Source organism: Phascolarctos cinereus, unplaced genomic scaffold (genome assembly GCF_003287225.1).
Source record: "Phascolarctos cinereus isolate Bilbo 61053 unplaced genomic scaffold, phaCin_HiC Scaffold_1;HRSCAF=81, whole genome shotgun sequence".
Lineage (NCBI taxonomy): Eukaryota > Metazoa > Chordata > Mammalia > Diprotodontia > Phascolarctidae > Phascolarctos > Phascolarctos cinereus.
This window is the reverse complement of record NW_027555514.1, coordinates 47356404-47370384: the sequence shown is the minus strand read 5'-3', so window position 1 is coordinate 47370384 and position 13981 is coordinate 47356404. Positions and strand designations below refer to the sequence as shown.

Below are 13981 nucleotides of genomic sequence, written 5' to 3'. Positions count from 1 at the left end.
ACTAAATCCTGTGCTGTTCCCACTATAACACCAATGCTAAGCTTTTGACTGCCAATAAAGTCACCAGGAGACTCAGATCCCACTTTCAGGTAAAATAGTCATAATAAGAGTTGCTCTTACTTTCGACGAAACATTTCTGCAAATATGCAGCCAACACTCCATAGGTCCACTGGCGTGGCATAACTGGACTGAAGCAAGACTTCAGGCGCTCTGTACCATAAAGTGACAACCTGCAAAAGACAGAAAAATACATGAAGTAGAAAATAATCATTTCCTTTACTGCCAATGCCCCCCATCTTAGTTGATGCCAAGATCCAACGAAGAAAGAATCTCCATAAAATTCTTCAGAGTACTACAACCAAAGCAGGATTTTTTAGAAAAAGAGGAATTTTGCAGGGACTGTGAGCACATCAAGTGACTCACCGGAAACTTTACAGCTCTTAACATAGTGCCTGGCATGCAGCAGGCATTTAATGAATGCTGACTGACTGACTTCAGTCTTATCTCAGAGCCTGGTGCTGACTCAGGACAATAAAATGACAGAAGGAAATTTTGGAGAGAAAGTCTCTCAAAAAAAGAGCAAGCTTTCTATTGACTTTAGGGACCCTTGTCTTAAAATCAGTACGTTTCCCTGAAGTCACTAGAAAAGGCATCTAGGGAGCAGCAACTTGGTAAAGAAGAGATAGCTTTGGAAATTGGAAAGTGCAAGAGTTACAGGATCACATAGTTAGAGATGGGAGACGGTTTAGACGCTATCTAGTTGAACACTCTTGTTTTACAGAAAAGTAAGCTGAGGGCCAGAGAGGTTAGAGGTCATGCAGGTAGTAAGTAGCAGAGTCAAGATCTGAGCCCCAGTCCTCTGATTCTATACATCCAGCACTCCTTTCGATGGCACTACTCTGCTTGGGTACCGGGGACCTTTTAAAGTCTAAATTACAGGTGCTGAGTCAAAGTAAGCTTTTAGCGAGAGAACGTGATAAACTAAACAAAGCCGCCTGACAAGATACCAAACGTTCCAACTCCCTACAGAACAACAAATCCGTTTTCTTAAGAAAATATTAACATATATTTCAAAAATCACTTGGGACCAAATAATTGCGAGAGTGTTTTTAAAATTTAAAAAGTATGATTTTAAAATGACCAGCAATCATTCCTAGTCTGAGGGTAAGAAAAACAGACTAGCTCTAACCATTTTCATCTTTATCTAATTAAATTCAAGCATTTATTAAGTGCCTACTATAGGCAAAGGCACAAGGAAAAAACAGTTTCAGCCCTGAAGGACTTTACATTCTACTGGGGTATGTACACAGAAAAGTTCAATACAAGATAATTTTAAGATGGAGGGGGATCAGAATAGGCTTCCTGTAAGGGGTGCCTATGGATGCCAGGAGGGAGATGAAGAAGGAACGGAACCTGTGTAAAGGCAGAAGATGGAACTGAATTTGGGAAACATTACGTAGTTGTGTGTGTGAAGGACAATGTGAAATGTCTGGACAGGTGGTCTAGAGACAGATTGTGAGCCAGGGAGTGACGTAGTCAAATCCTTGTTTTGGGAAGATTCTTTTGGTACTCGAATGGCTGCCATCTTTGGAGGAACTGCTGACTAGTGTTGCATACAGCAGTGGTGGGGTACTGTTAGAGATGTTAAATGGATGCTACTCAAAAGTGGAAATATTTGTTGGAAGTGAGGTGAAGATGCCAAGATGCTCAGAATGTCCAGAGGCCAAGACATAAAACCGAGGTGCTGATCACTCTGCTTTCAATTCACAGCATCTTAAAGGGACTCAGGGGCTACCCAGTCCAACCTGTAACAAGCATCTCCTCACAACATTCCAAGTATGGTCAACTAGCCTTTGAGGGAAGACCTCTAGTGAAGAGGAGCCCATTACCTCTGCAAATAGCCCATTTTACTTTTATACATTTTGAAGTTTTCTCTAACACCGAGTTGAAATCTGCCACTCTGCATCATTCACGCCTTATTGCCAGTTCCACCCTGGACGACAAAGAGCAAACATAATCTTTCTTCTTCAGTAAAGACCCTTTAAATACTTAGAAGTAGCCATCAGACACATCTCCCTAAGTTTTCTCTTTTCCAGGCGAATCACCTCCAATTCCTTCAACTGATCATCAAATGGCATGACCTCAGAAGCCTTTGTTATTTTCCTCTGGACACACTCTAATTTGGTAATGTCCTAAGATGCAATGCCCACACACATGGACACAGTATTTCCATATGTGGTCTAAACAGGGCTCACTACAGTAGGATCATTACTTCCATTGATGCAGGTACCCTACCTTTCTTAAATCAGCTTAAGACTGCACTAGTTTTTAAAATTCAGTTTAATTTATTACGTTCCATATTTGCTGGCATGTTAACGGAGACATGTATTATTGGAAAAGATGGTCCTGTTACATGGTGAGAATGAGAGATACTGATGGAAAGCTCTTAGGCTCCATTTATCAACCTATACCACGTCAAGAGATAAGGAGGAGCTTAGTAGTATGTTCCAGGGAGGAACTGACAAGAGTCACACAGAATGGCAAGGTGTGGATGGGTTATGGCTAGCACCATGGGAAAGAGTATTTAGACTGATGACATCTAAGATGATAGGATCACAGATTTAAGCCAGAAGGACCTTCAATCCAGTCTGATTCCCCTCATTTTACCGAGGCATAGAGAAGTTAGATAACTTGTCTCACATCATACCACCACAAAGTATCTGAGGCAAGACTTAAATCCGAGTCTTCCTGACTTCAGGACCTTATGGGATGAAAAGAAAAGTTCATATTCTACAGCATTCTGAGTTCACAATCTTTTCGTGGTCCCTATAATACACCCAAAGCAATAGGTGCTTCCTCTTACAACGAGTTTTAAAAGGGCCTTATTTTCTTGGCCGTCACGTCTTTAATCAGTGATGCTTATTCCTGCTGCCAAAGGTGTCTTCTTAATTTTCCTGTAACCATTCAAAATAGCTCTTGACAAACAAGAAAAGAAACAGGTCTTATTTATTAGACAGAATAAATAAGTTAAAATTGAACTTACAAAGTTTTAAAGTGTTTTCAAAAGAACTTTCAAGTTTCTTTGGCAGTACTTAGCATAGTACCTGGTGAATAGTAGGCATTTAATAAAAGGTTACTGACTGATTGGTTGAGTCTTAAGTGATTTTTAAAATATGTATCTTAAGAAAGTAGATTTGCTGTTTCCTAGTTTGGTTTCTGAAGCATGACCCCAGCTTGGAATGATACCTACCCATTCATCTTATTTAATAACTTTAGTTTGGTTTTAGACTTAGTCTCCTGCTCCCCTTGACCTTGTCTGAAGCCTGGTGGGCATGGGGTTGGAGGATCCAGATGAACTGGGGCTAGAAAACTTTCTGTCAATGATCTTAAAGAAGCAAAAGAGCAATTGAGATAGTTATTAGAGTAATGAGCAGGAAAGCCTAAGACAGAAGGTAGTTTCAAGGACTAGAAGGATAATTTGGCAACAAAATATTAACAAGATAAAAGGGACAGTCTGGAAACAAAGTGCAAGGTCAGTCTAAACACAAAGAAAGACACACACACACACACACACACACACACACACACACACACACACACATCCAATAAGGTCTGAGCCTGATCAATGAGAAGTCACCTATTAGGTCCTATACAACAAGGCCCATGTGCCTGTGTACTAAGTACGAACACAAGCACAGCACGCTACTCTACCCGCTTCTTTCTCCTCTGAATGAGCTTCAGCCTTGGACAGCTCCTGGCAGCCAGCAATAGTTCCCAAATGGGAAACAGCTGTGTCAGAGTGGTGATGGATAGTCCCTAGTATCTCATTTATATTTCTTACCATTTTGCCTTCTAATGGCGGTGTGCGTGGGGGGCAAAATGATGAGCAAATTCATGAATTAGGGTCAGAGTAGAAGGTCTCTGAGGTCCCTTCTTGCCCTAAATCTATAATTCTAAGTTGTTTACATGTCACTATCAATTATCATCCTATACTTCAAAATACTCCTATATTCAAAAATTCAGCATTGCTATCTAATTGGTCACATATTTACCTGCAAGTTGAGCAAGCTGATCAACTATTCTGAAGATGCCTACAAACTATGATGATTTTTTTCAAAAGAATACAACTAAATTTAAAAGCACAATACTCTCAAACCCACTGTTCATGGAGGTGGAAAGTCCATAGATGCTGAATGCTGCCCTCCCCTACCTTGCCCTACCTATCTTTCCAGCCTCCTTGTAGATCATTCTCCCAACCAGTGTGGGATCCAGTCAAACTGGTCTCTTCTCTGAGTCTTTACTCACAACACTCCTCCTCCCCTCTCCACGCTAGCCCAAATATCACAGTTTTACAGGAAGCTTTTGCTGATCCCATCAATAGCTAGCGTCCTCCCCCTCCTCAAGGTACTTTGTATTTTGTTCATTTTTATTTTAGTCTCTTTAAATTTATTCAGTATATATTTATGTATGTCCTTATTATTTCCCCAATTAGAATGTAAGCGCTCAGTGAGTGGGGAGTGTGTCATTCATTGTACGTGCGTGTCCTCATGAGCAGGCACAGTTTCATTCATCCAGCACTAAGCACTGGACCTGGCACATAGCAGGTGCTTTTAAAAAAATTCCTTATTGATCATTCTAAATATGCCATGAGGTCTTTTACTCTCTCTTTAAAAAAATCATTCTATCCTGCATAACTCTTCTGTTATCTGACCCAGGTCCGTTCAGTTCATTTTTTCATATTTAGCACAACTTAATTTTAAATATCTCAAATAATGAGATTTCAGTCACCTATCTTCTGCAATTCCAATGGATTTCCAATTTTCACCATAACCAACCTGGGTCTTCTGTTTCCCCCTAAAAACCAATTCCGTAAATCCTTTAGATCCTAAATTATTTTCACATTGCATTATTAAAATACCTGGAATAAGCAAATTTCTTCAATTATATCAGTATAGGCCATTGGGAATGGAATTTAAAAAAAAATACGGAATGATTCACAAATTTGCATGTCATCCTTGCCCAGGGGCCATGCTAATCTTCTCTGTATTGTTCCAATTTTAGTATATGCGCTGCCGAAGCGAGCAGAGGAATGGAAATTTATTGATTTCATTTTTTTTAGTACATTTTAAGGAATCACGGATTCTCCATGTGATAGACAACCCAAGGCTCTTTCATAGCGTTTTAAGGTTTAGAACACAGAATAAAAACATTCATAAACTAAAAATTAATATCTGAAAAATCAATATTTGAAACCCATCAAAAAATATTAAAAAGGAAATAACAATAATAAACTCAAGATGTCAAACTGAGTTAATAGATGAAGATGATACTAATTCCTTAGTATTTGTAACATTGAACATGAAGGTAGCAAGGAGAAAGTGCTGGCTAAATAAGTTAAACTTAATGGGCAACCTAAAAATCAAAGCTAGCTGGGCACAAAATGTTTAAAGCAATTAACACCTACATAAATTAGTCTTTACATATACTTTTGGTACTATAAAATGGACCAGAACAATTTTAGAAAATTTTCTAACAAGAACTCATGCAATATTAACAAAACACAGGGTGCGTCACTTTAATGAGGCACAAAAAGACAAATAATTCTTCACCAAAAAATAACGGAAAAGAATGATAGACATTCTAAGAGCACGTGACAACCACAACAAAAACCTACAGAAATCGTTTTGGAGCATGCAAGCATCCCTTCATTGAGTAACAGTACAGGCTGATAATAGATAAATACCAATGGATACGTCAAATGTCACCTAAAGTAGTCTATTTCTGGGTGGGTGGGTGGGTGGTTCATAAATGTGCTTTAAGGTATTTTGATAGCTATGCTTCAATATCATTGGTTTCCTTTGTAATCCAATTCATTAGAAGCTCACTAGCTTTCATGTACTGACAAATGATAGAGACCCTTCCTACAACAAGAGACCCCCAAATATTCTGGAGAAATTCACCAATGAACAGTCCTTAAGGTGGAGATCTTTATCACAGAATGATTTCATCCCATCCGCTTTGGTATTCAGACCTCACTGGCACCTTCAGGACCCTCTGCCTCTCCTGCTGGAGGACTGAGTGGGAACTAAGAACTTCTCCCCAAACCTCCATGTAAAGAGGGCTTCCAGGCCAGCCATCTTTTCATTTCTGACCAGCTGCACTCCTTCATCCCATCCCCCTCCAACTTTTTCTATCTCCCCTTTATGTGTTGTCTTTCTCTATTAGATTGACCTTGGAGCCTGGCATTGTCTCTCTTTTCATATCTCATATCCCCAGGGCTTAGTACAATGCCTGGCCCATAATAAATGTTACTGACTGCCTGATGATTGCCTAAAGAGAACACTGATCCATAAGAACTATTAAAAAAAATTAAAAAGCAAACACGATCTTTAAGCCACACGGAACAAAATCTATTTCAAAATATAAGACCTAGTACCTGGCAGGAGATATTGACACCCCAGAGTAACAGGTAACACCTATCATTTCTGTCGTCCTTTCTGCTACAGGAGTTCTGCCAAGGATGCTTTCAGTGAGTTTCCAAAGGATGAGCTTACATCCTAACACTTTAATTCAACTACAAAAAAGCAGTTATCTCATCCATCTATGCAGCTATCTATAGAATATAAAAGAATAGACAACAGGTAGGATAGCAACTTATTCTGGGATGATTTCTATCTGAACCCCAATGAAAAAGACAGGAAGAATGGGATAATTAGAATCAATCACAATAACTCATGTATATCATACTTTCATGTTTGTAAAGTACTTTACATTCATAATCTCACTTGATCTTCCCCACAACCTTATGCTGTTTATACCCCCAATTTACAGGTAAGCGAAGTGAGGCTCAGATCCCCAATTTACAGATGAGGAAACTGAGGCTCAGATCCCCAATATACAGATGAAGAAACTGAGCCTCAGATCCCCAATGTACAGATAGAGAAACTGAGGCTCAGACAAGGAACCTGCTCTGGGTCACACAGGGAACCAAGCCAAGCATTTTATTAAGAGCCCACTATGTGTTAGAAACTGAAAGGCAAAAAGATCACCCCCTACTCTTAAAGAGATCACAGGCTAATGGGGGAGATAACAACCAAACAATTAGTCACAAGGTGTCCCTAAAGTCTTAGTGCACTTTAAAGTTCCTGAAGCCTAAATGTGCACTAAGACTTTGGGGACACCCTGTAAATCGGGGGACAATCTCAGCATGAAGACACTAAGATTAAGGGGAAGCCAGGAAAGACACCTTGAGAAGGTAGAACTTTAGCTGAGACCTGAGGGGAGCTCCCGATTCACGATACCCCACAGTCTCTCCAGGCACGAATGTATTCATAATTAGGGTCTAGACTTTCTTCTTATAAATTAGAGTAAGACAAGGGGAACGAGGAGGGGAAAAGGGGGAAGACCTGGGGTGAAATGATGAAGGCAGCAAATGGAGATTGGCTGGGCCGGTTCCATGCTCAAGAGGGCTTTTGATGATCACGATACAGTTTGTCCAGTAAGCAGAAATCACAATGGCTATAATCAGCTGGAGTGACTGGCTGGGACAGATGCAAGGGCAATGTTTATTAGAGTACTTTACAAGCTGGAACAACCTTCCAACCTCTGGAGGTGCTGAACGGAGTTTTAGCAATCTAAGGGCGGCAGAAAGGGGGGAAGTTCAAGGATATTTACACAAGGGCTTCTATCTGTTTAAATGCCTTTGATCTCTCCTGGGAATTTTTTTTTTTTGGAATTGAGTTCAATGACAGCATAAAATAAAGCCGGGCTGAGGCCAGCCCTGGCCCCAAAATACACATCCATGAAAATTGCCTTTACAATAGAAGAACACTCAGTTTAATAACTCTTGTATCTGTGAACCTTTTCAACGGCACACACAACAAACAAATATTTTCTACACATGGAAGGCAGCCAGGTGGTAGTGCAGTGGATGAAGCCCAGGGCATAGAGGCAGGAAAATCTGAATTCAAATTTGGTCTCAGACACTCACTATTGGGGGATCCTGAACAAGTCACTTAATGCCTGTTTTCTTCAGTTTCCTCACCTGTAAAATGAGGATAATAATAGCATGTACCTTCCAGGATAACTTCATGGTGCCAGTGGATAGAGTGTCAGATCCAGAGTCAAGAAGACTCATCTGCATGAGTTCAAATCCAGCCTCAAATACTTACTAGCTATGTGACACCCGGCAAGTTGCTTAACTGGTATTTGCTTCACTTTTCTCATCTGTAAAAGGAGGGGGGGATAATAATAGCACCCAGAATTGCTGTGGAAACAAAATGAGGCATTTGTAAAGTGCTTTACAAAGCTTAAAACTCTAAATAAATTTTAACTCTTATGATTAAATTGGAACCCTCTCACTGTGCAACCTTGGGTAAATCACTTTGTTTGGTTTCCTCATCTGGAAAATGAAGGGGTTCCATTAGCCAGCCTCAAAGGTCCCTTCCTGCTCTATAATGATTGCCTATTTCTCTCTCACCTTGTCTCTGAGAAATTAGTTCAGAACTGACCTTCAGGCTGAAACTCCTAGTATCCAAATTTAGTGATAAGAGAGGCCAGGTTACCATTCTTCTCTATAAAGATAAACTGAGTCAAACTGCAGGAAAACACCTTTTCTGTTTTCTATGCCTTGAACTTAACAGGTATTAAATTTATGTCTACTGGAATTGAATGGGTCAGAATGTCAGAGCTGGAAAGGACTTTAATCCTTATTTGACAGATGGGTAAACAGAGGCAGAGAAGGGCTTAAGGCAAGCATGGTCACAAGAGGTAAATTCTGGCCTCTATGGAGCCCATACAAAAAACTTGTTGTGGTCCCATGAGACTTGCTCCACTCCCATTTCTCCAGCAGCTGAAGCAGCCCATGGCTTCCTGTTGGACTCTAGAATCGCAGGGGAAGGATGAATTGGGATGGACATCTGAGAAACTGACCATTCAGAGGCTCTCTTCCTTGAGCCCTGCTCCTTGGCAGGCAGCCTTCACTTTCAGATATTGCCACACTTAGAATCTGTAATGCTTACTATATGCCAGGCACTATGTTAAATGCTTTACAAATATTAGGAGGTAGGTGCTAGTATTATCCCCACTTTATAGATGATGAAACTGAGGCAATCAGGGATTAAATGACTTGCCTAAGACCACCCAGTGTCTGAGGCTGGATTTGAAATCAGGACTTTCTGACACCAGGCCTGGTAGTCTATGGTACCACCTAGCTGCCTAGAAAGAACACCAGATGAGGGGTAAGAAGGTTTGGTTTTAATCTTGGTTCTGCCATTCCACCCAGAGCCTGACCTCTTATCTTTCAGGACTGATCAGGGGCACCAGCTCTTGAGGGTACAGGGAAGGGGTCATTTTTGTTTTTGTATTCCCAGGTGCCTGGCACACAGGAGGCATTGGATAATGTTCATGGATGAGCAAAAGTAAATGCTCTTGACTGATACAACCAAGTAACTTTTCCTGTCTGAACCTGACCAGCATTCACTGGGCTCACGGACACTGCTACTTCATCTCAGTATACTGACTGAGAGGCAATATGGGGGCTCCGAAACAGGGAACTGGCAATAAAATGAAAAGATAATTGTCTAAATATTTTAGTTTGGGAGAATGGAGTCAAAGATTTGGAAATATCCTTTTCCATTTTCCCTAAGATAGGTATGGGCATGTACCTAGCAATGCAGAGAAACAAAGAAAATTCAACCATGGGGATGTGTTTGTATGTATGGATATAGGTTTCCTATGTCCCGCATGTATCTATATATGCACCTGTTATCTCCCTATCTATTTTATAGATAGGGAGGCACCAATTTACTTTTGTCTTTGTGTCTCCAGTATTTACCATAGTATCTCATACATAGCAGGCACTTGAGAAATGTTTGTTGATTGACTGTGTGTGCAATGAACAATCACAGGACGTACAACTAGGAGGGACTGTGAAGGTCACAGAGTCTAATCTTCTCATTTTACAGATGAATAAACTGAGTCCATCCCAGTCAGTACAGCTATTCTGAGACAAGAAACCCATGCTGATACATACAGCTGGTGACTTTCAATCCTCTGGTCCCTGGGGAGGAAGCAAGATAAGGTAGCCCCAAGAGAAGGCTACAATGGAGATGGGGTCTTTGAAGGTTTATCAGCTGGAAGCTAGACAAGGGAGCAGATGCAGTTGTGCAGGGCTGGGGAGGGGGAGATGTGGGGGAAACATAACAGTGCCATCAGGAAAAAGTACCATCAAGCCTCTGCCCTGGGAAGAAGCCCTGACCACCCATCCCACTTCATCATGGTGACAGCCTCTGTCTCTTGCACTTGTGAACCTACCATTGTCTTTTTTCCTACGCCACCAGAGCCCTCTTACTCTATTCCTCCAAGAGGTCCATCCATGAATAGAGCCAGGGAGCTCTGAGGACGACCCGACTCTACCCCCCTTGCGGAAGGGAAGGTACGGGGTTGAACAGGATGCTCTTGACACATGGCATGAGACTGGCATGGGGAAGTCTTCTGACTTCCTTGTGGCTAGGAGGAAGGCTGCTGCTTCCTTACTGCCAGACTACGTACAGACACAATGTCAAAACCCCTGAGCACTCTGAAAACTATGAACCCTTTAAAAAAAAAGCTATTATCGCTCAGCTATTTATTTTTAGTAAGCAGATAATTTCTTAATGCACAGGGAGCCTCATAGACAGTCACTCCTCAGATTGAACATTTCAACCTAATTCTCTAAGCATCCAAGTTCCTCTCCAGGCTATTAGGTTTGAATTGACACTTAAGAGACACCTGCAGCTTAAAATGGATGCCAATTTTTTTAATGCTTGCTGCCTTGCAAGTAATTACCACAGATCTTTCTCCTTACAAGCATAGACAACAGATTTGATTCTGAGACTGGGCAATCACATGATTGATCTGTCTGTCTGTCTCTCTCCCCTCTTCTCTCTCTCCCTCCTTTCTTTCTCCCCCTCCCTTCTTCCTCTCCCTCCCCCCTTTCTTTCTCTTTCTCTTCCTTTTATCTTTCTTTCCCTCCCTCCTTTCTCTTTCTCTCTCCCTCCCTCCCTTCCCCTTCACCATAGAAACCGAGCAAATATTTGTCGGCATTCCTTTACCCTTCACAGATAGTAGAAATGAAAATTATTCTGAACACAGGATATGGTAGGTTGAATAACTCATCATTTCCTCTTTAGAGTTGTTTGAAAGCTCATAAAAATCTACATGCTTGGTGAAACAACTTCACTGTTCAGAGTTGTTGGACAACTTTAGAAAGGTTTTTGGTTACTCTACCACTGTCAGAGGCCCCCAAAGTCAGTTTCCTTCTAGTTCCTGAGTGACTTCAATCATTTTTTTTAAACAGGAAATAAGAAAGCACCAGGACTGGGAGATTTCTGGAGGAAGTGACTACTGACAAAAGAATCTTCGTTCTTCCACATGGCAAACTTTTCAGACATCTCAATGGGCTGTGGGTTTCATCTTCTTCAGATGGGCAGTATTGGGGCAGGGGGATCCTAAAATAAAGGGGCTCTATCCATTCCTGGATTCCCTCCCACATAAATGGAAACAAAACATTCCACAAACTGGGCATAAATTTCTCTGGGGTTCAGTGTCTTCATCTGACTTCTTTGGGTCTGCCCGGCTCTAAATCTAGGATTTCAGGCTTATCTCCAGCTGAAGAGACCTTGAGGGTATTCACGGGGAGCAGAGGATCTGCTCCACCATTTGTCAGTACCACCAGGCAGGGGGCCAGCACCCAGACGATGCTGTTGATTTCCCTAGCCCTTGCATCAGTATGTAGAGAAAAAAATTCAAAAAGATGCAGAAATCTCACTGGTATGTGTTTCGCTGTCATCACCAAAACCCCAGAATCACAGAATGCCAGAAGAGAAGGTACTTGAGAAACCATTTCAAACAACCTCCCATATTTTGTAACTGAGGATTGTAAAAGAGACTTGCCCAAGGCCATACAGTTAGTTAAGTGTTAAAGATGGGTCTGGAATTCAGGTGCCCTAACTCCAATGTTCTTTCCACTATACCACACTTAAAGAAAAGTAGATAGTGGGAACTACATTGCACCATTAAGAATTTAAGCTGGACCTAAGAAAGTATTCTCTGACTGTGAGAATATATCTGAACGTGGCAAGGAATGCTCTATATGGTGCAGTCCATAGGGTGCTTGACTTGGTGTCAATAAGACCTGAGTTCAAATTCAGCTTCAGATACTTACTAGCTATGACCATGGGCAAGTCACTTAACCCCCTTCTGCCTTAGTTTCCTCAGCTGTAAGATGGGAATAATAATAGCACCTACTTCAAAGGGTTGTTGTAAGGATCAAATAAGATAATATTTGGGAAATGCTTAGTACAGTTCTTGGCACACAGCAGGAACCTAATAAATGAATGTGTTCCTCGTTCCCCTCCCCTTTTCCAGAACAACTTTAAAAACAGGTCTTTCATCTCTCTGGGATAATTTAGTTGTAATCTTATTTAAAGGAAGGGCAATAGCCCAGAGGACTCTTTGTATCTTCCAGTTCTTAGCTTTTATAATACTTAAAATCAAGCATAATTGCATCAGAAAACAAGCCTGTGTTTGTAGATTTATCAACATCTCTACAACAATGAACCTTATGAAAAACCAATGAGCATGGAAAGAATTTGTTATAGAACAAAGGTACACAACAGACTTTTTCTCCTCACCCACCAGATCACTATAATCTCTACCAGGTGCTGGAACCAGGAGATAAGGATGAGTATGTGGGTGGGAATATGAGACAGAAAATGCTCTCACCTGGCAAGGTCTACAGGTAGAGATAAGAGGTGCTGAGGCTGTCACACACAGTCGAGCAAGCCATGTGTCCTGGAACTATCCTTCTCCCCTCTATTCATCTCCAACCCCCCTGGGAAACAATTCATGATTGGCTGGTTGGAAAACAGACTCACGTATATCGGACAATCCCATCCCAAGAAAACAAGTCTCCATTCTTGTCTTTGCTACAAGGTTGGGCTATACTACCATCCTGTTCCTTATTGTGACCTGGAGCAGAATGTTCCTTCTCCAAGGCGATGCCCAGGTGATCCAAGCTCCGGCACATCCTACCAAAATCCAAGTGGGGATGAGAGTCTAGCTTGAAAAATATGTAATATTGATTTTATAGTAGAAGGTGGTTATTTCATGTGCCTGGAATGGATTCTAGCTTCCTTCAAAGCTCAGATCAAATGTCCCCTTCTAAATGAAGACGGTGTCCTGATCCCCTCTGCTGCTAGTGCCACCCCTACTAAAAGGTTCTATATATTTTGAATAGATCTTGTATCTTAAATGGAATTGAACAGAATGTCAGAGCTAAAAGGGTTTTAGAGATCAGCTAGTACAGCCATCCCAATTTTAGAGATGAGAAAACTGAGGCTGAGAGGTGAAGTCAGTACCAAAATGGAAGACAAATTCACTATAGGTTAATATCCCTGTGTGTGTGTTTATTTCTGGGGAAAAAAGTAGGCTACTTGAGGGCAGTGGCTGCTGTGTTTTGTCTTTATATCCTAAGTCTCTGGCACTCAGCAGGTGATTTAACAAATGATTGATGGGTAGCACCTAGTGGGTACAGTAGACAGACTCCGAGTCTTGGAACCAGAAGACCTACAATCAAATCCTGCCTTATAACTGTGATCCTGGGCAAGTCCCCTTACCTTCATCAGCTTTACTTTCTCTGGCTGTAAAATGAGAATAATAGGAGAAATGTTTTGAGGACCAAAGGAGATAACATATGTAAAGTGCCTTAAAGAGTTCTATAAATGGTAGTTTTCCTCCTCCTTCTTGTGCTAAAACTTTTCAAGAGACTCACTGCCAGAAGACTGAAATCATCTGATGATGAATTCTTCTGGGCGCAGCAGCTCACGACAGAATCTAATAAGGGCTAGCTGTGTGTTGCTTTGGTGAATACGGTAAAATCAACAGTGAGATCTTGTCTTTTTCGAAGTGTCCAAGGAATTACACACAACAGGTACAATGA

The 13981-nt window shown here is 41.2% G+C and overlaps 1 protein-coding gene and 1 non-coding gene across 4 annotated transcripts in view; both read right to left on the bottom strand.

Moving 5' to 3' along the window:
* The window catches only part of CDK6 (cyclin dependent kinase 6), a 269773-nt gene that overhangs the window by 78784 nt on the left and 177008 nt on the right, over window positions 1-13981 (bottom strand). For all 3 annotated transcript variants that reach the window (XM_020987411.1, XM_020987412.1, XM_020987410.2), the window contains one exon: window positions 121-230. In XM_020987411.1, the coding sequence (XP_020843070.1) occupies window positions 121-230 (110 nt within the window). The remainder of the gene's footprint in view (window positions 1-120; window positions 231-13981) is intronic.
* LOC144455249 (U6 spliceosomal RNA) lies at window positions 4979-5083 on the bottom strand. Its single transcript, XR_013483967.1, has one exon. It is a non-coding gene; the product is annotated as a U6 spliceosomal RNA (small nuclear RNA).